The 21,151-nt window shown below is 44.1% G+C and overlaps 2 protein-coding genes across 2 annotated transcripts; both read left to right on the top strand.

The window, feature by feature from the left end:
- Positions 1-212: 212 nt before the first annotated feature.
- On the top strand, positions 213-6,120 carry LOC102926737 (olfactory receptor 2T27-like). The gene is made up of 3 exons (XM_076542461.1): positions 213-860; positions 2,717-2,868; positions 4,016-6,120. The coding sequence occupies exon 3, from the start codon at positions 4,770-4,772 to the stop codon at positions 5,721-5,723; it is 954 nt and encodes a 317-aa protein (XP_076398576.1). The 5' UTR covers positions 213-860; positions 2,717-2,868; positions 4,016-4,769; the 3' UTR covers positions 5,724-6,120.
- An 8,590-nt stretch (positions 6,121-14,710) lies between these two features.
- Positions 14,711-15,649, top strand: LOC102916738 (olfactory receptor 2T2-like). The gene has a single exon (XM_006984919.1). It carries the CDS (start codon positions 14,714-14,716, stop codon positions 15,647-15,649), a length of 936 nt encoding a protein of 311 aa, XP_006984981.1. The 5' UTR covers positions 14,711-14,713.
- The last annotated feature ends 5,502 nt before the right edge of the window (positions 15,650-21,151 follow it).

The following is a 21,151-nucleotide window of genomic DNA, read 5'->3' as shown; positions in this document are numbered from 1 at the left end:
CACACCCCTCCCACTCTGCTTCCTTCCCATCTCCACCGAGACAGTGAAATGCAACTTTATTTTACCAAACAGCACAGAATACTGGACAGTGAGGGTTTCATCAGAGGCTTCTAGGTCTACGATTAATTGAAGTCTGGGGACAGACTCCCAAGAGACTCCCTGAAGGGTTCCCCAGTTCCCTGGCACATAGGAGCGTTGGCAGCTCTTGATCTGGCCAGAAAATAGCACTGAGCCACCACACTGTTCTCAGACCTGAGCCTGGTGTAGATCAGAAACTTGTGAGTCTGTTTTCATGGGCTACAAGGTCAGAGGTCAGACTTCTCAAGACAAGAACTGATTGACTAAATGCAAAGTGTTGGGGGAACAGCGAGAAGAGTGATGATACAGGGGACTTGAGGCTCACTCTGCAGCACAAAACAGGAGGGTAAAGTCTAGGAGGGAGAACGCTAGCTACTGACAAAGCAGTCGCTCTCCATGAAGGAAGTTCGCTCTGGGTGGTGACTTGTGCTTGAACCAGAGATCCAGGGCAGAAACTTTGCAAAGGAAGAACAGGTTACATCTGGATCTGAGAAAAGACAGGATGTCCTCTACCTTGAAGTCGGGATCATATGAAATGCACTTCCTCAACAAGAGGAAGAGGTAGGAAGTAAAAAATAAAAATAAGGCACCTGTGCTATAGATGAATGAGTGATTGACTATAGAGGTCAAAGTCTGTCCTGACCCAGTGAGGAGGATCTTGGGTCTTCCTGTGACATCAGCAAATAGCTAACGAATGGTAGTGCTGCCTCCCTGCTTTGCTCAGTGACTCCAGATTTTACAAAGGCTTGGAGAATAGCCCTCACCAAGGACCCTGCCGGCCTGTAAGTATTCATTGCTGTTGTTACAGTTGACTGTGACTATTGTCAATGGGGGAAGACAACGTCGCCCTCTAGTGGTCCTCTTTGGGGGATTGTTGCACTTCGGGCTGGGAAAAGCACTGCTTGGATATTGCTCTTCCCCTTGTGAGGCAGAGGAGTGGGGTTCAGAGAGAAGTGCACAGGGCTGCAAGATAGCAAGCATGTAAACGTAATTTATAGAGAGAAATCTTGTATAGTATTCGAGGGACCAGCCTTAATATTAATACTTCCCAGAGGTTCAGGAGAGAGAACTACGAACGGAGAGGACTATTTCCGGGAAATAGAATCTCAGCACATCGAGCTCTATAGTCCACTTGCTTTAATTCCTCCCGGATAACATCCTATTTACACAGCTTCAGTTCTGTTCTCATGCCTAGCTCCTTTCTTGCCTGATTTCTCTCTACCTTTATCTACTGCTCCCTCTAAGTTCTATCTTAATTCTGCCTCATCTAGGTCCTTTTCATCTCATTATTACCCAGCTAGTACTTCCCCAACTGTCTCTTCCTCACCTTCCATCTTGTTCACATGTTCTCTCTCTGTGTCAAAATCCTCCTTATCCCTCTCCATTATCCGTCTCTCAGTTCTCCCCAAGTCTCTCAGGAGTCCAGTTATAAACCCAAGCAATAGCAATTCCCTGGTCGAGCAAGATCACCAGGCTTAAATTCTAGGGGGTCATAAAGGCAGGTAAGAATTTTCCTCAGGCAGTGACCACCAGGCTTTCTTTTACAATCCAAAATGGGAGTGGTAAAAGGGGAGGTCAACTGAGTGCTAATGATTGGTTAGTATATGAAAAAGGGGGTCTATGTCAGTCTACATTCCGAGAAGTGGTTAGGTAAGAAGTTAGGGGTCTATAAAGTTAGTAAGGCTGTAAGAAAGCAGAGTCCAAGCTAACTTGTGTAAAGCTATTACTTAAGGTCCACCTAACCTAGGCGGTGTCTCCTTGTGGAATTTACCTTAAATCAGGAGACTAGCATGTGGTGGTCTGGAATGTTATTTCTGTTAGTCCTTGAATATGGCTAAGGGAGATATCTGATTCCAGTGCTGAAAGGGGAGAAATGGATGGGATGGGGGGAAGGAAGCCTTTCCTGAGGCTGTTCTCCAAATACCTTGAATGTGTATGTCCAGAGAGTCATCAGTCCACACTGTTAGCACTTCTTAGGAAAAAATCAATTGGGAAAACTATGAAGGCACACATGATTTTCATAACAGAAGACAGCTGATATATAGCAAGCCAAATAATACCAAAAGCTCCTTGGAATTTGGCTTCCTCTGAAGGAATTCCTTGATCCCTTCAGGTAGTGGCTTTGCCATAACCAGTTGAGTTCTTATAATATTTTCCTGCAGCCCAAAGCAGAGAAAGATGCACCCCCTCCTATCACGGCACATACTTCCAACCTTACTCCCTTAGAAGTATACTGTTTCTAAACAAGTTAAATGTCTCCTTTGCTACTACTGTCCATGTGTCTCTGTCCAATATCATGTTCCAAGACACAGAGCCTGGAAATCCAGGTGGGTGCCCAATGTCCCCTAATTTCTTGACGGCACTTGGATATTCTAAAGGCAGAGTTTATGGGCAGTGTGAGGAGTAGGAAGAGAGTTTTTAAAGTGCAGTTGGTCCACACACTTCCTGTCTTTTGTCATTTTCACAAAAGCACAGTGCAGGGTTTCTTTGATTACCAATTGCTCAGACAGAACTCATGCTACAGTGAAAGCTGAATATGTTATGTGGTTGACAAGAAATGTGACTTTTAAGAAAGAAGCAAAAGGCCATTTACCCCAGAAGGATCCAGGGCTCACACTTCCTTCTCTTTAATTTCTAGGGGAACCAAGGTCATCAGTGTTAACCTCTGGAAGACTAAACCATGGGTGCTGATGGGAAAAGTCGAGTGAGGGTTTTGTTAATACGTTCTCTGTGCATCATTTAGCCACAGTTACATAGTTCCTTACCGAATTATCATTTTGGCATGCTGAGGTAAGTATATAACACTTCCATCAACAGTTACTGGTTTATTACACTTTCTTTTTAAAGTTAAAGCAGCCTTACAGGTCCACTAAGACATACTGTGCTGTTTTTCTTTTATTCTCAGATGAAAGAAGGCATGACAACCTAGGTTGGATGAGAAGAAATAAAGCATAGTACTGATAATGGAAGCCAACCTTATTGTGTTTGTTGCACGGGCCGAGCATTTTCATGACAGACATGGGAAATCAGCTCAGTGGGGAACAGAATATGAGATATTTGTTGTGTAGATAAGAATTGGGGAGGAAGGCAAGTGTCACACGTGCTCACAGTGCCACACTCCTGCAAATATCTGACCTTACGAACAATTTAAATGAGTTTATCCTGGACCCATAATCTATTTTAAGAATTTTTGTGACATCTATAGATGACGAACATTATTAGGAAAATGTGTGAAGTGCTATAACCACTGCCTCTTGGGTTGTTAATGTAGAAATGAATCATTTTCAATTGATGGAACCTAGTAAGTAAAACAGGACAAACAGCTAACCTATTCGGACAGATGACTAGAATTTCCTGAGCTGCCAAAGGGTTTCCAGGGAAGCTCACTCAAGAGATGCTCTGGAGTGAAGGCCAGTGGGAAAGAGCACTTAAGAAAAGAACATGGGGGCTGGAGAGGTAGCTCAGCAGTTTAGAACACTGGCTGCTCTTACAGAGGACTGGTCATTCACATGGAAGCTCACAACTATCTGTAGCTCCAGTGCTAAGGGATCTGACGCCCTCTCCTGGCCTCCTTGGTACTGCAACAGACTCACATTCAGGCAAAATACCTATATGCATAAAATAATTTTAAAGAGAAAGAAATGTGTAAGACTCAAAAATTCCAAGAGACTGGTGTTCATAAAAAACATCAAAGAGGGACAGTCAGGGCTACACAGAGAAACCCTGTCCCCAAAAAATCAATAATAATAATAATAATAGTAATAATAATAATAATCAACCATAAAAGATGGGAGGAAGGAATAATTGTGTTAGAGGTTATCATCAAAGAGACTAATTATTAATTTGTTTTAGTCAGAATAACTGTAGGCTATGATCTTGCTAAGGCCTAGGTAAAATACTTCAATGGGGTGAAGTTTTAATATGTCTCTGTTCCTAGACAAAAGGAGAAATATCTTGGTCACTGGAGTGGTTTCTTAGAGATACAGCCTCAGACAAAGCCAAGACTGGAAGCAGAAGAGAAGTGAAGCAAGCGTCTGAGGAGAGGGCAGAGAAAGGACAGCACACCCTGAAAGGGACAGGCGGGGAAGGAATAAAGAGCTGGTGTCCTTGTGTTGTGGGGGTGGCTACCGCTTTCATTGAATTGGACCCGAAAACTGATCTGCACAGGGTAACGGGCATCATTTGAGTGGCATGTTCCCAGTGCTCAGACCAAACACAGAAGAAGTACTGAGCCACATTCTCTTTCTGTTTTTAACTGTGTAGTCCATAAAAGACTGTTGTGTGTGGCTGGAAACTCAAGATGTAGGTTTGGGATAGGAAATAGCTGACTGTATCTATTGCCTGGTGTTTAGTTTTGGTTCAGCTAACACCTGCCTGCCGTTATTCTTGAACCTCTCCGATAATTACAGGCTGTTCTGTTCGTGGCTTATTTTTAACTGGCCATAGTGACCTGAAAGTTGGGATTTTCCATTATCGCTTCTGATGCCCATCCCCTTCCCCGTTCCCTATTCCTCTGCCTCACCCCAACACCTCTCTTGAGGAACTCTCCCTTTCAGAGTCCCAGCCCCAGGTGGTAGAGCTGAGGCATTGACCAAGAGACTAAAATTATTTCAGCCAAGTGCTTTCTCTGTGATACTTTTTATTTTACCACTGTAGATTTTCAGTTGATAAAAGAAATTCTGAATGAAAATATGGACCCGAAGAATAAAACTACAGCTGATTTCATCCTGCTGGGGCTCTTCCCCAACTGCAGGTACCCAAACCTCCTCATCGTCCTCATCCTCTTCATCTACACCCTGGCCTCTGCTGGGAATTCCATCCTGATATTCCTCATCTGGCTGGACCCCCGCCTTCACACCCCCATGTACTTTTTGCTCAGTCAGCTGTCTCTCATTGACCTGGCTTACATCTCTAGCACAGTGCCCAAGGCGGCTACCAACTACTTCACCGGGAGGCAGAGCATCTCCTTCTTTGCCTGTGCTGCTCAGATGTTTTCCTTCCTCACCCTTGGTCTTGCTGAGTGTATCTTATTGACACTAATGGCCTATGACCGCTACGTGGCTGTCTGTAACCCTCTGCGATACACCATTCTCATGAGTCCCAAGGTTTGTCTGAAGATGGCTGCCTCCACCTGGATCGGCGCAGTTGCCGCAGCCCTCGTTCATACTATCTACCCCATGAATTTTCCTATCTGCGGCTCCAGGAAGATCAATCATTACTTCTGTGAGATGCCCGCCATTCTGAGAATGTCTTGTGTGGACACGTCAGTCTATGAGATGGTGAAGTTTGTGTCAACCATTATCTTTCTCCTGGCCCCATTCACTCTGATCCTCACCTCCTACACCCTCATATTCCTCACCGTCCTCAGGATGAACTCTCCCAAGGGGAAGAATAAAGCCCTGGCCACCTGCTCCTCCCACCTGACTGTCGTGAGTCTCTATTTTGGTCAGGCCATCTTCATCTACATGACGCCCACTTCTTCCCACACACCTGACCAAGACCAGGTAGGAGCTGTGCTGGGCACCATCGTGACCCCCATGCTCAATCCTCTTATCTACAGCCTGAGAAACAAAGAAGTGATAGGAGCCCTACAGAAGTGCACCAGCAGATGCTGTAACTGTGACAATGCCAGGTCCCTCTGGTGAAATGTCCTATCCTTCATCTGAAAAGTCAATTTAAGTCAACTTAAATCCCAATTGGAAATAGAATGTTGTGAGAAAGGAACATATAAGACTCATAGAAATTGGAATTTATTGGAATGTTGTTGTTCTTAGTTCCATAGTGGTGACTTTAGTTGAGCAAAACCTTAAAAAGTATTACTTATTTGTAAAATTACATGGATTTTGACAATAACATCTGTGCAAAGATAAAGCGTTCCTTAATTTGTTGAGTTACAAGTCAAGAATCTATTTGTTATTCTAGCATTCCCATTTTGAATTACATTGCTAATTTAAATATCATCCTGTCAATGTTTCCTTTTCATTTTTTAACTCTCACTTAATCCCTTGAGATGATTTGTGCAATTAAATTTTTCTTTGTTCTAACTGAATGCATTACTGATTACATTTATCAGGAACAGGTGTGAACCATCTTTTCTTCCTACATTTTAACCCTTTTCATGAGTTATTAGGATAGCTCCATTTATATATTTACATATATGTATATATAGATATCAAAATAATGAGTGAGCTCATTTCCAATTACTGATGATATTCAGTGTGCTTTCTGAAGAAGGTAGATGGTGGAATTTTCATGCAATCATGTTGTCTTTAAGTGAAACAAGCAATAATAAAGTCCCATATTATGGAACAGAGGCTGAGCATTACAGGCCTCCACCTTCCTTACAGTCAATGCATAATCACACACTCTTAAAAACAAATGTGGCAAAATAAAAGGTAGACAGCATATAACCACAAATATAAAAATAGAGAAAATCAATTTGGGAAATTGTAACAATTTGTTGGGCTTGAAAAATTATAGCAAAATTTAAATGCAATCAGTGACCCTCCTTAAGCATCCCCTCACTCTTCCTTTCCACTTAGACCATTCCTGGACGTGTGTCGTGGTTGAGGTTGTCACAAAATTGTATGTTGACAAGCCTTCACTTTCTGGAGAATGATCATGAGATGACACGGAATTTACCTCGTGGGGATTTTAATTTCAATGCTTTTGAGATAAAGGACTTTAAAGTTATGAAGTTAAAACTACGAATTAGGAAATTTTCACTTTAGAAGCCCAGGTACTCACGCCGTTTTACAGCCAATTCTTACCAAACATCAGAGTAACTTCTCATCTCCACACTTGGTTTTAGGAGTTATAAGGACCTTTAAAAGCAGCTAAATAACTCACCATTTCAGATACTATAGGCTCTGTGAAAACACATGATTTTCTTTCATAGAACCATACTTTGATGAAATTTTCTGTTTTCTATATATTTTCCATTTCCTCAGATAAATTAATCCTTGATACCTTTAAGTTCTCAGAATTTTTCCCAGCTCTACCAGGGTATTCCTGGAAAAATATTTGCATGTATCTAATATGTAAAATGTAGTGTTGAGATAAATGGGCTTTGTGAGACAATTCCAGCAACGACATGTGTAACATCCAGCCATCATCTCCCCCAATGCCTTTGGTGGTTCAAATACTTAAGAATATACTCTCTAGAAAAGTTTTGTGTGTGACTATTAGCCTCCTAGTCTAGTATATCTTACTAGCATTACACAATCTATTTTTCCTTTCCTCCTAATCCCACTTGATGTCCACGTGTAGTAATCTGTTACCGAATACTGGGTGTTACACGTAGAGACTGATAGTGCATACAAACGGCTTCATTTGCTTTCAAAAGAGATTCATCCTCTTTTTAATGAATATACTCTTCGAATGGCAAACTATCACACAAGTCTATATGATAATCTACCCAGCCAGCAGCTGTTACAGGCATTGGTATATACCATCCAACCAGTGTGTAAGTAATTATTGTAAATTTATTTATAGTCACTAAAAAACAGAAAAAATCCAACATGCTTTTTAACCATTGTACATTGAGACAAACTAACCTGTGGTAAATAAATGGAAGAAAATTAATTAGCAGCAAGAAAGTCTTTAATGCCTTTTGTTGAGTGAAAGAATCAAGCCTCAAAAGGCTGCGTGTTGTATGACCCCATGAACAGGACTTCTAGGGAAAAGAACTTCTGGGTACAGAGGATCAGTCATTTCCGAGAGCTTGCGAGGGTAGTGGGAGAAGAGAGTATTCGCCCACAAAGGGGGCAAAGGGCCTCTTGATGATGATAAACACAGGTGTTGTGTTAGCCACTTTCTAGAAGGTCTGCAAACGTTGTAATCTTTCCCAAATAATTCCCACAACAGTGCAGGTGTTCAGAGATTGTTCAGAGTTCCACGCTTGCCACAGAAATAAACAGCTGACTTGCACACATTTCTCACACACTCTGGTCTCTGGTGGGAGGTATCCACTTACCTCCTCAGTGTTAGTCACATCTTACAATGGTTCCAACATTTTGTAGCAATTTTGTCTTCTTTCTCAACAAAGAAAGTTTGCAGACCTGCTCTGTCTAAGGAAGCAATATCTGGAAAGCCAAAGGAGGGAAAACAAGGCTTTGCAAGGTCAGTCAGGCAATAAACCTTTGGCCAAAGTAACCACAAGGGGGAAAGAATGGGGTGGAATGAGAGAAAAATGGCCACTCCCATACACACAAACACATTCGTCCTATATAGTGAAATTGGAGGTCAGCTCATTACAATAGATGCCGCTATTCAAAGGGCTGAAAATAAGAGACACAGGCATGGTGGCACATACCTATAATCCCAAAACTTGGGAGGTGGAGGCAGGAAGAACAGGAATCTCAGGTCATTCTTCTCTATACAGCAAGTTCAAAGTCCCCTGGGGCTACATGAGCCACTGTCTCAAAAATAATAAGACCACAGGCACGTTAAGCAGTAGTAAAACTGTCCACATCATTTTAAAATAAGTTTTATTTAGAAGACTGTCGTTGGAAGGATGCTTCATTATATTCAAATATTGCAAGAGAAGGGAGCATGTCAGGGCATCTGAGAAAGAACTGTCAAGAAATAGAAGCCATGGGCAGAGAATGCCAGCAGCAAACATTCATGTTCTTCAGGATGGAGTGGGTTTCAGACTGGATTATCCCAGCAACTCCAAGGATACAGTGGCTGCCTTTAATTTCCACTGTGTGAACAAGCAGGGCAGCCAGACTGAGCCTAGGGTGAGCAGGGCAGCTGGACAGCCGCTTGCATGAGACAGTCCAGTAAAGATGGTGAATGGGAGGATGATTGCTGGACAGGTGGGTTGCAAATGACACATGAGTTTACCAAAGAAGCTGTTTACCAACCTTCACCTCTTACCTTACCGTAGGAGTCAACAGAGGGTAGATGCCAACATACAGGAATATAGACAAGGCAGCCATGAATTGCAAGTACTAAAATACTGCAGTCTAAGGGGCAGATTCCCCCAGATTGTTCAGTACGGTGTGGGACACTCTGGAAATAATCCTCCATATCTGTATTATCTGTGCACTAAACTCTGGGGGTCACACACTCTAGCCCTTCCTCCCTTCCTCAAACACTGAATTTACATATAAGTGACCTCCTCGGTCTGTCTCTTGCCCACTTGTGCTGTTCTGCAGAGGTCTCACTTCATTTGGTACTGTCTGTGATACAAGCTGGGCATGCTTCCATCATAAAAATTCTCCTTAAACTTCTGCCAGCTATCTATGAGTCTTATATAGTTAAATCCATTAGCTTAACTCTCCAGTTAGCTCAATCCTCTTTACCTTTGACCTCCTGCAAAGATACTGTGCAAAATTCCCTTGAGTCTTTGAACTCCATCCGCAAAGAAGATATTCAAACAAAGCCCTGGTGTCTTGAGAGGTCTCCTGCCTTACATAGACATTTCTATACCTTAGCATGTATTTCTTCCTGATTGGTAAGATCTACTGAGACCATGCACCACTCAGACCTTGAACCAGTGCGTGCTGTCCTGTGTCTCACTGACAACACCCAGAGATGCAATGGGGAAAACATACAGTGAAATAAATCTCGGATTTACTCTACACTACAGATGGCATACCAGGACACATTTTCAAGAGAAGACTGTGCACTGAAATGGTCCTCACATGAAAGCATAAGTGTTGTTCTCCCAACACAGGCACAAATCTCAACATAGAATCAAGGGCAAACTTTGCCCATGCTTCTTCCAAGAGTTAATAATTCCAAAGTAACTGATTCCAGAATTGCTTAAGTAGGTGAAATAGCAAAGGATTCAAATGAATGCTAAAATCCTAGACCTAGAAGACACTAAGTACTCCATCAAAGATCACTTAGAAATAAAAATATAAATCATCAAAGAAGTGGAATATAAAACCAGCATGGATTACTTGAGAAAGAGATGAGGAAAACAATTCTATTCTCAAGAACATTACTGAGTCATAAGCTCATCCAACAAAGTAGAGGACCTCACTACAGGGAGCCAAAAAAAGAACACTGAAGAAAGAAACCATAGAGAATGTTAAAAGATGGAAAGACCATCTATGCTCATTGGTGGAATTGGTGGGATTAACACTGTGAAAATGGTCATGTTTTCAAAAAGCATCCCATAGGGTCAATGCAATCCCAATAAAAATCCAAAGACATTATCACAGAAAAAAATCCTAAAATGAATATGGAAACACAAAAAAAGGTCCGGTATAGCCAAAGAAATTCTGAACAGAAAGAGTAATGCTAGAAGCATTACAATAGTCTATTTAAGGTTGTATAGTCACAGAGCCATGGTAACAACAACAGCTTGACAGTAACACAAATGCAGACACTTAGACCAATTAAATAAAATAAACCCATCCAACTACAACCATCTGGTTCTTTACAAAGGTACCAAAAACACACACTGATGCAAAGACAACCTCAACAAAGGCTCTTGGGAAAACTGGATATTCAGACCCGGAAGAATGACACTAGACCCTATCTCTCACCATGAACAAAACTCAGCTCTAAGTGTATAGAAGACCTGAGTGTGAAACCAGGAACCCTTAATATACTATAGAAAAACCAGGAAAACACCACAAGATGTGATGTGGACAATGACCTCCTCCAATAGCCAAGAAAACAATAACTACAGCTGACAGATGAGATTGTACCAAAATAAAAAGCTGCTGCAGAGACAAAGAAACAACGGAGTACAAAGACAGCCCAGATTGCAAAATGGAAGAGAATATCCACCAGGCATTCATCATTGTATATACCCAGAATATACAAAGAACTCAAAAATGAAATATAAAAGAACAAATGATCTAATGTACAAACAAGCTTAGTAGATACTTTTTTAAAGTGAACAGGGGTTATTTAAGGGTCCAGTCTATCGTGGCAGAGCAGTGAAGGCAGCAGGCGTTTGGAGAATTGGGTCATATCACATCCACAATCAGGAAGCAGAGAGAGATTAATGCAGCGGTAGGCATTTTCAGGAGAGAAAGGACAAATGGCCAGTGCATACATAAATCAGTATTCAACCCCTTTGGTCGGCAGAATGAGGATCTTACAAAATAGATGCAGCCTGCACCCTCTCAGGAGAGGAGAACTAGTGCTGTGTATAAATAAATAAAACAGTCTTAAGCAGACTTACCAAAAGATGGGAAGAATCGGTAGCCAAGACGGTGCCCCTTCCTTGAAGAAGATGAGAATATAAGAAAACCATGGTAGTACCATGGTGGTTATCATAAATGCAACTGCCCTTCCCGGAGACCACCAGCTCACAAGTGCGAGAGTCTGTGTGAGAGATCTTCACAATCCCTGGCACATCTCAGTAGAACTGGTAGATTTCTTTGGGCTGCAATTGGCAGGCTTGGGGTATAGAATGTAGGAGTGGTAAAAGCTAGTGTCCCCCAGCCCAGATCTCGAAGGCCGCTGGTAAATGTTGAGAGCCAGGCCAATCCAAGGCTTTCTCAGAGGCCCTGGTAAAAGGATGAAGGGAACTTAGCTCTTGCCTGAGGCAGACTTAGCAAGGAGCAGGGAGGCTTGTGGGAAGAACAAGGAGTTTGGTGGAAGCAAGAGATGGCAAGAGAGGATAATAGGGGAGAATATAATCAAAGCGTATTTTACAAAATATATGAGACTGTGAAAGAACAAATTTCAAAGAGTCATAGAATTCAAATGTGGGGAATTCAGAAGTAACCATTAGTTGACTTTTGTATTTGATTGTACCTATATTTAACTGGGAGAATATCCCTCCAGTGGACACTTCCAGGGTGCATTCCTGACCTCTGTTACCTCGGATGCCCCACTAAGACCTAAGCATCACTCTCTAAAGTCCCTCCCAGTAGACCAGTTATTCTGCAATCCTGAAGAAATTCAGGCAGCTATCAGAGAAAAGAACTAATTGATATCTGGAGACAAGATTCCCAGAGGACAAAGGCAATGTGGGCTCCCAGAAGTGCTTGTGTAATGGAGACATAAGCACCCTCTCAAGCTGTAGTCATTTGTGCCCTGTAGTAATTAATGAGGGTGACTAGCTTAAGTGTACTGGGGGCTGCGTGTGACCAGGCTGCCTGGATCAAATCCAGGCACTGTACTTGTACTAGTCTTGGACGAGCATGATGGTTCAGGGTTTGAGCTACAACCAAACAACCTCAGCGTGCTGTGAGAATGATCAGTGAAGCAATTACCACAGGACTCCCTCCTGCTCAGAGTGGCAAGCCATGATCGTCTTTCTATATGACATTTCTTCCCTTCCAGAAATGTGTTTGAATTTCATAATTATTTGTATTATCTTCCTATAACCCTAATTTTTATCTAATTGCTCTTCAAGTCTAACCAGGCTAAAGAACAAAGCTAGATGGAACTCAGCCTGCAGCATCCAAGCGTATTAAGCCAGCCATCAAGAGAAGACAGCAGACCCTGACTGTGTGTTGGCACTGACTTAGGACCTGATCACCCCAGTGTTGAGACCACAAGTGGTAATGATCTGAAAAGGTAGAATAATGTTTCCTTGGGTGACCGCCACTTTTAACCAGTAGTGTCATAATAGATGTTTACTTGGATAAATGCTTAAAATAACATCTGTGGGACTCCCAGACTGGTCTCAACAGGTTCATTCCCCTCCCCCTGTACACTTTCCTTCCTCCTATCTTTTCCTTTCTTGGCACTGGATGGTTTTACGTACCAGGCATTATGTGATGGCACTGAGATCCAGACTGATCAAGCCAGGCTTCTTCCAAGCAGACAGACACATCAACAACCAGAAATGCAGAAATGCCTGTTACCTGGGTAGGGCACGCCAAATAAAGGCCTTGTTGATGAAGAGGCCAAGCCTCATTCAGTCACTAGGCTGCCTTGTCACCTCAAAGCCCGTCATTACATACAAGTCCCTCTTTCAGATCAAAACTAATTCTTCATGGCCTTAAAAACATCTCATGTCGAGTGAATTCTGGTCTTTGAAGGGGACAATGATATGTAGTTCAATTGTAACAAATGCTTCTCTCTGGCTGGGGGAAGGGGACTCTGAGTATGAGAGCACTTCGGGGTATGTGAAAATCTCCAAATCCCCTTCCCCCATTCACATCTAATATGCTTTGAAGACAAAAGGGATCTCTAGTATTGCCTCATCTGATCTCTGGAGAGAGTTCTGTCTCATTCAGCAGAGCCAGAGTAAGGGTCTGCTGGGAAAGCGTTACCAAGGGGGCTGGGAGCACACTACAGCTGATGCAGTCAGGGAGATGGCCTGGGACACTGAACAGAGTACAGAAGGACCCTAAAGGCCAGCCTAGCCTCCTGAGTCTCTCATCTCATTGTCCCCAATTTTAGACAGGAATCAAAAGTTGAGCATTGAATTTCATTTCAGGTTAGTTCCAGGACATCCCATAGTTGCACTCAGGGTGTAGAGAACAAGCTCACATCCAGCCAGATCGTGCTGTATCCAGGTGAGTAGGTGGGTACCTGCATCACGTGGGTGACATTACCCAGAGCCATCAGCCGCATGTGTTATGTATCCAACTGGATATTATAAAACATGCCTCCATTGATCACATTGAAACTAAGAAAGAAAGTGATTCAGTCAGAAACAAATTAATAAGATTATTAGCAGAGGCTGAGGCAGATGGTGAGTTCAGGATTTCTGTATGTGATGCTGGAGATTGAACCCAGGGCCTTCAACATGCAAGGCAAGCACTGTAATACACTCCAGCTCCTGAGACATCTTGGTAAACAGTCCAATTACATTTTGATGTGCTGGTCAGACCAGCATGTCAATGTATTGGTATGTAAGTGGATCATTGAGCTACCAGAGTGCAAGATTCAAACAGAACCTGGTACTAGAAAATTTGTTCCATTTTCTATGATTGCATTTGACTAAGAATATCAGAAAAAGTGAGTGTGGAGCAAGAACTACTTAGTGATTGAAGTAAACAAAGAAAGTATCTCAGAAATGCAAAGGCTGTTACAGAACAAAAAAATTCACACATTGCTTCTCTAATTGACCCAACATGTCATTCTCCTATACACAAGGCAGATGACCAGAAATTACAATCATCCTCTCAGTTTAAATGTATTAGAATTCCTCAACAGGCATTTTTTGCCAAAGAACCCAACTATTTTTTTTAAGTGTGTGTGTGTGTGTGTGTGTGTGTGTGTGTGTGTGTGTGTGTGTGTGTGTGTGTTATGCATATGGCTATGTGTACATGCTTACAGATGACTCAAGAAGCCAGAGAGGACATTAGATCCCCTGGATCTGGAGTTCTAAGCAGTTGTGAGCTAGCAGCTAGATGTTGAACTGAGGTACTCTGGAAGAGCAGCGAGCACTCTTAACCTCTGGGCCATCTCTTCTGCTCTGCAGTGAATCCTTTTTGACACCTCCCTGGTCTGCCCATGCTTGCACCATCTCGCATCAGCGTTAATGTCACATACAACATATTTAAGTAGCCCTGTCCTCAGTCTTAAGACCTCACCTTTCATCCCCAAATATATTTTCACAAGAGTGAGTTTTATTCTAATAAAAGGTCTGGTCAACTTTGTTTTTCTTTGATTTGATAATGATATTCAAAGGATGCAATTCTGGTATTACATCCTTTCTAATGTTTTCTCTGCACTGCCCAGCTCATCGTTGAGAGTCCAGAACATGAACAGAGGGAATGGGACCTCGGCAGACTTCATTCTCCTGGGGCTTTTCCCAGAGCTGCGCTATCTGGGCATCCTCATCACTTCCATTCTCCTGATCTATTTCATCGCGTTCACTGGGAATGCCGTCCTGGTCCTCTTGATCTGGGCGGACTCCCGTCTCCACACCCCAATGTACATACTGCTCAGCCACCTCTCTCTTATTGACTTGGCCTTGATTTCCACTACTGTCCCAAAGATGGTCATCAACTTTTTCTCCAGGAAGAAAAGTATCTCCAAAGTTGCCTGTGGGACCCAGATTTTCTTTTTCTTTGCCCTTGGGGGTAGTGAGTGTCTCCTTTTGACCCTCATGGCTTACGACCGCTATGTGGCTGTCTGTAATCCCTTGAGATATTCAATTATCATGAACTCTAGAGTCTGTCTGTGGATGGCCCTAGTGTCCTGGGGTGGAGGCGCCCTGAATTCGCTCATCAACACCATCTACACCATGCACTTTCCGTTCTGTGGCTCCAGGGAAATTCATCACTTCTTCTGTGAGATGCCTGCCGTCCTGAAGCTCTCTTGTGAGGACACTTCCTTGTATGAAACAGTGGTGTCAGTCATCTGCATCGTATTTGTTCTTCTCCCCTTGGGACTCATCATGTCCTCCTACCTGCTCATCTTCCTCACTGTTCTCCGAATGAATTCTCCAGAGGGCAGGAGGAAAGCACTGGCCACATGCTCCTCTCACCTGGCGGTAGTGAGCCTCTACTACGGGCCAGCCATGATCATCTACATGACCCCCCACTCTTTCCACACTTCGGAACAAGACGAAATACTCTCCATGATTAATGCCATCTTCACCCCCATGCTCAACCCTCTCATCTACAGCCTGAGGAACAAGGAGGTGCTTGCTGCTCTGAGAAAAGTAGTGAGTCGACGGTTTATTTTAAAGTAGAAGCCAGGGATGGTGGTGCACCCATTAATCCCAGCACTTTGGAGCAAAGGCAGGTGGGTCTCTGCAAGTTCCAGGGCACTCTGGTCTACATAGTGAGCCCCAAGCCAACCAGAGCTACATAATATAATTCCTAACTGCAATCTAAATACTTATCCTTATGCCCACAGATAGGTGTAGCTCTTGTCCCCCACCAAAGAAGCTTCTCTGTGGTAAATGGAGACCATTACAGAAAGCCACAGCTGGTCAAAAGGCAGAGAATTGGTGGCAGGGTGCCTTGCCCCACCATCATCTACAACACAGGTCCCACACCTAAGCATCAGGGAACGTTGCTCTGGGCTTTTAAGAATGATCTCACCTTGTTCATATTCTCTACAACACTATCGATGGTCCATTCATTAATAAATGTTTAATGAGAATATGCTCTGTAACCGATGTTGCCACATTCTCAGGGAGATCATAGGAACAACCTCTTATTTTTATGTAATGGAAAAGTAATGTGGGAATGCCTCTGGGGATGAAGAATGGTGCATTATGGGAAATGAGTGATGCAGATGGAAGCTGGGAGCAGACAGCATTTGGGTGCAATACTATGTTGCTCTTCCAGGAGGACTGGATCCTTCTGAAGTGGTCACTCAGAGTGGATGGTAAGTAAGAGGAACTGTGACTACTGCTGGTCAGGCTCATTGATTTAAATAAGTGTGCAAAAGTGTTGAGCTCCTAGCTCCATACCATATAACCCCAAACAAAGAAGCATTCAGTGGACCAGCTGTGTTTTCATATGATGACCTGGACATTACAACATTAATCTCTGGTCCTCAGAGTTTAACGAAGGCTAATATGATCTATTATTGTAGGGTCCCCACGAGGAAAATTCCTCCTCTTCCTCCTCATGTTTGTCTCTCCCACCAGTGTTCACGAAATGAGAAACTGGCCTCATTTCTCAAAGGAAGCTGAAGTGGGAGCCTGGCTCTGGGCTAACCTCATGTCTAAGTGTGAGATGTTACCCTGATAAAGGAGAGACATGTTCTCCTTTGCAATAGCAACATCTTTCAAGTTTCAACCAAACACCAGTGGCACTGACAATATCCTGAAGAGACCAAGGAGAAAAGGACTCCGGAGAAGCGGCAGCCACTCTGAATTTAATAAATATGCACTACCAGTGAGGAACAGCCACATTGCTCAGATGGCCACAACCACAGAGGCACAGATTCCACCCAAACCTATGGAGACACTGCAGGGCCACAAGACAGAGGTGCACAAGCCCGAAGCCACCAACCTGCTGAGATCACATCTCACTTGTGAGTAGAGCCTCACTCACCACAGCAGGAGAACCAAGGTAAAGGAACCACTTGCTGCCCTTCCAGGGCAGAGACTGCCCCTGCTGAAACCCTGAACAAGGTCTCTCAAAGAGGAGGAAGAGACCAGGGACAAGAGGCGTTAGACTTCCCCGGTGGACTGATTCACAGGGCACCTTGACAAGTGCAGAAGGCTAAAGTCTTGAGGACCACACCATGTCCAGGGCAGAACAACCAAAGCCAGTGGTCAAGGGCTGCAGGAGGTCTGCAAGGCACGCTGTTTGGGACCAGGACCTGAGACATCCTGAGCATTAGATGCTGTGTTAGTGACTTTTCTCTTGCTGTGACCAAGTACCTGACAAGATGCAACTTAAAAAGGGTTTCTTACAGTCTGAGGGCACAGTCCATCACGGCAGGGGAAGTATGGTGCCTGAGGGAGGCTGCTTGCTCACATCTGGGTTGGTGGGAAAGGAGAGAAAGGAGAATTCAGTGCTTACACAGCTTTCTCTCTTTTCATTTGTTGTTGTTGCTGTTGTTGTTGTTGTTGTTCAGTCCAGAATCCCAGCCCATGGGATGATGCCCAACGTGGGCAGGTCCTCTTCTAATCTTCTCTGAAAATTCCCAGACACACAAAGGTGTCCCTCAATAACGTCCTTTACAGTTCTTAACCCAATCAAGTTGACGATGAAGGTTAACCATCATTGATGCCATATTTGAAAAATTGCAGGCCAGTGATGGGGCTGGCTGCCAGGGTTAACAGTATGAGTTTGGTCCAGGGACCCACATGGTAGAAGGAGAGAACTGACTCCCACGAAGTGTCCCCTGACCTTCATGTATGCCAACACACACACACACTTTATATATATATAATGTTTTAAAGACCCATTAAAGAGCACAACAGTTAAAGAGAATTTTTTTTCACTTAGGATGTATTATAACACAACCTAGTGAATACAGCAAATGGTTATTACAGATTTCAAGTTCACTAAGTGTAAATTTTAAATATTCTCATCACTGAATGTGGTATTTGGATCGACAGATATACTAATTATCTTGATTAAATCATTTTATATTGTTACATTCTAAAACGATGGCATAATTTTTAACCACATACGCATAGAAACTGTATTTTATCGATTTTTTTAACTAAAATTTTTAAATAAAAGATTTTATACATGCCAAATGCATTAGTTCTTTTAAGTTGTCAAGGAGTACCCATAGAAAGAAAAGAGATATGAGTGTCACTGAGGAGGTGATGGCCAGAAATGAAACCATCCAAGCTACAGATGGGGCTGTGTGAGGGATGAGCGGTGAAGGCTGAGGTGTGAGGGCTAAGGTGGGAGACTGAGGTGGGAAGATGAGGTTTGAAGGCTGAGGTGTGAAGGCTGAGGTGTGAGGGCTAAGGTGGGAGGCTGAGGTGTGAAGGCTGAGGTGTGAAGACTGAGGTGTGAAGGCTGAGGTGTGAGGGCTAAGGTGGGAGGCTGAGGTGGGAAGATGAGGTGGGGAGGCTGAGGTGTGAAGGCTGAGGTGTGAGGGCTGAGGTGTGAGGGCTAAGGTGGGAGGCTGAGGTGGGAAGATGAGGTGGGAAGATGAGGTTTGAAGGCTGAGGTGTGAAGGCTGAGGTGTGAGGGCTGAGGTGTGAAGGCTGAGGTGTGAAGGCTGAGGTGTGAAGGCTGAGGTGTGAAGGCTGAGGTGTGAAGGCTGAGGTGTGAGGGCTGAGGTGGGAGGCTGAGGTGTGAAGGCTGAGGTGTGAAGGCTGAGGTGGGAGGCTGAGGTGTGAAGGCTGAGGTGTGAAGGCTGAGGTGTGAAGGCTGAGTTGTGAGGGCTAAGGTGGGAGGCTGAGGTGGGAAGATGAGGTGGGGAGGCTGAGGTGTGAAGGCTGAGGTGTGAGGGCTGAGGTGTGAGGGCTAAGGTGGGAGGCTGAGGTGGGAAGATGAGGTGGGAGGCTGAGGTGTGAGGGCTGAGGTGTGAAGGCTGAGGTGTGAAGGTTGAGGTGTGAGGGCTGAGGTGTGAAGGCTGAGGTGTGAGGGCTAAGGTGGGAGGCTGAGGTGTGAAGGCTGAGGTGTGAAGGCTGAGGTGTGAAGGCTGAGGTGGGAGGGCTAAGGTGGGAGGTTGAGGTGGGAAGATGAGGTGGGGAGGCTGAGGTGTGAAGGCTGAGGTGTGAAGGTTGAGGTGTGAGGGCTGAGGTGGGAGGGCTAAGGTGGGAGGCTGAGGTGGGAAGATGAGGTGGGAGGCTGAGGTGTGAGGGCTGAGGTGTGAAGGCTGAGGTGGGAGGCTGAGGTGGGAAGATGAGGTGGGAAGGCTGAGGTGTGAGGGCTAAGGTGGGAGGCTGAGGTGGGAAGATGAGGTGGGAGGCTGAGGTGTGAGGGCTGAGGTGTGAAGGCTGAGGTGTGAAGGCTGAGGTGTGAGGGCTGAGGTGTGAGGGCTAAGGTGGGAGGCTGAGGTGTGAGTGCTGAGGTGGCAAGGCAGAATGGAATGCTGTGGTGGGTAGAAAAGCTGAGGTGTGAGGTATGAGGCTGAGGTGGGAGGCTGTGGTGGGAAATCTGAGATGTGAGGTCCAGGGTAGGAAGGCTGAAATGGGAGGCCTGAGGTGTGACACTGAGGTGGGAAGGCTTGCTGTCTATGAAAGATCACTTGATTATCCACATGGAAGAGTCAACACACTGGAAGCTGTCTGATTGTGAAAAGTCCTCAGGAGGCCTGGGAATTTTCCCGGGGTGTCCCCCAGGCTCCGGATGGTTGTGGGTCCCTAAGAGCCCCTCAACAGAGTGTTTAGGAACCAATTCTGGTGATCTAGAATATGCCACTGCTTGTCAGAGCTGCTCACCAGGCACCACTCTGCACCACAATCAGGAAGTGTCAGGAGAGTGATGGGTCCTCTGGAGGAGCCTCCTGAACTGCCATGGTGGCTCTTCACCCTGCTGGGATTTGCCTCCCGCCCACCTTAATTCAAATCTAGAGAATGACTTCATGCCAATAAACAAAAATAATTATCTCCAGTGTTGCCAGTCAACATAAGGGAATACCAAAGCTAGTTACAATTTCTCAGTCCCTTAGGGATACCATAAAGCAAACACACTTTCTGGCAAATTACAGCCATAGTTAAGTCTGACTAAGCACCCTGACACTCTGAATTCACTAACAACCGACTGAGTGGAAATAGTCAATTTAATATTACTCCATGAATTATGGTACATATATTACTACATATATTATGGCAATTACATTGAGGGGAACGGTAAAAATACCAATCATTGACCATCTCAGAGTTCAAATTTCCCCCATTTTCCACATGTAGAAAGCACAGTTTCCACCACTGTAACTATAATGAGGTTTCGCATTATACATTACACTTTCATCATTCTCATCATCCTTCCGTTTCACTACATATTTTAAAACTGGTCATTTTTAAAGGTTAACAGCGCTCCCTGGGGTAAACCGAGAACATGCACACACCTACTTCTCTATAGCTTGGCAGTGGTGGTTCGTTCACTCTTATACTATTATAGTCCAAGCTACAGAGAAGCTGTGAGCATGTGACTTGGTTCCCCTCATTCATAACTGCTCCACCATAAGTTCACAGAAATGAAGCTATAGGGTCAATGTGTTTTCTAAATGTTTCGCTAATCTTCATTGCTACAAAATTTGAATGTGCACATAAAACTTGAGTATGTACGATTTGGGATTTCAGATTCCGTGAAAACCCAACACTTGAGGTAACTCTTCTGTAAATATATTTGAATGATCCGGTCTCGGCACATTCAGCTCTCTATAATCTACTAAGGGGGTGGTTTTGATGGGGGTCTGATGGGTCTGCCCAGAGCAGCACTAAACTAGGTAGCTAAAGTCAGGGGCACAGCAGCTGCTCGGGGGAACTCCAAACCCCCTCAGTGGTGAGAGTAAAATACTTTCATGGATGAAAGGTAAACATCATATGTTTTCTGTCATGTGTGGTTCCTAGATTTCATACAGATATATACAATCATGTACATACATATGACACAAAGGAAGAGATGAAACTGTCCAGGGGAGTAGTGTCGTGGGAAGGGAAGGGGAGGGGAAGAGAAGGAATGTGTTAGCTGTACAATGTGTTGTGTGAAAGTGTTCTTACACAACACAGTACTGTGTACAATGAACACACAAGATACTGTTTCTTTAAAACACCTTTGCCTATCGCAGATTCCAGGAAAAGGACTTTTCTTTCTTC

The sequence above is a fragment of the Peromyscus maniculatus genome, chromosome 8, assembly GCF_049852395.1.
Source record: "Peromyscus maniculatus bairdii isolate BWxNUB_F1_BW_parent chromosome 8, HU_Pman_BW_mat_3.1, whole genome shotgun sequence".
Classification (NCBI taxonomy): domain Eukaryota; kingdom Metazoa; phylum Chordata; class Mammalia; order Rodentia; family Cricetidae; genus Peromyscus; species Peromyscus maniculatus.
Note: the sequence above shows the minus strand (reverse complement) of the source record. Positions and strands in the feature narration are given on the sequence as shown.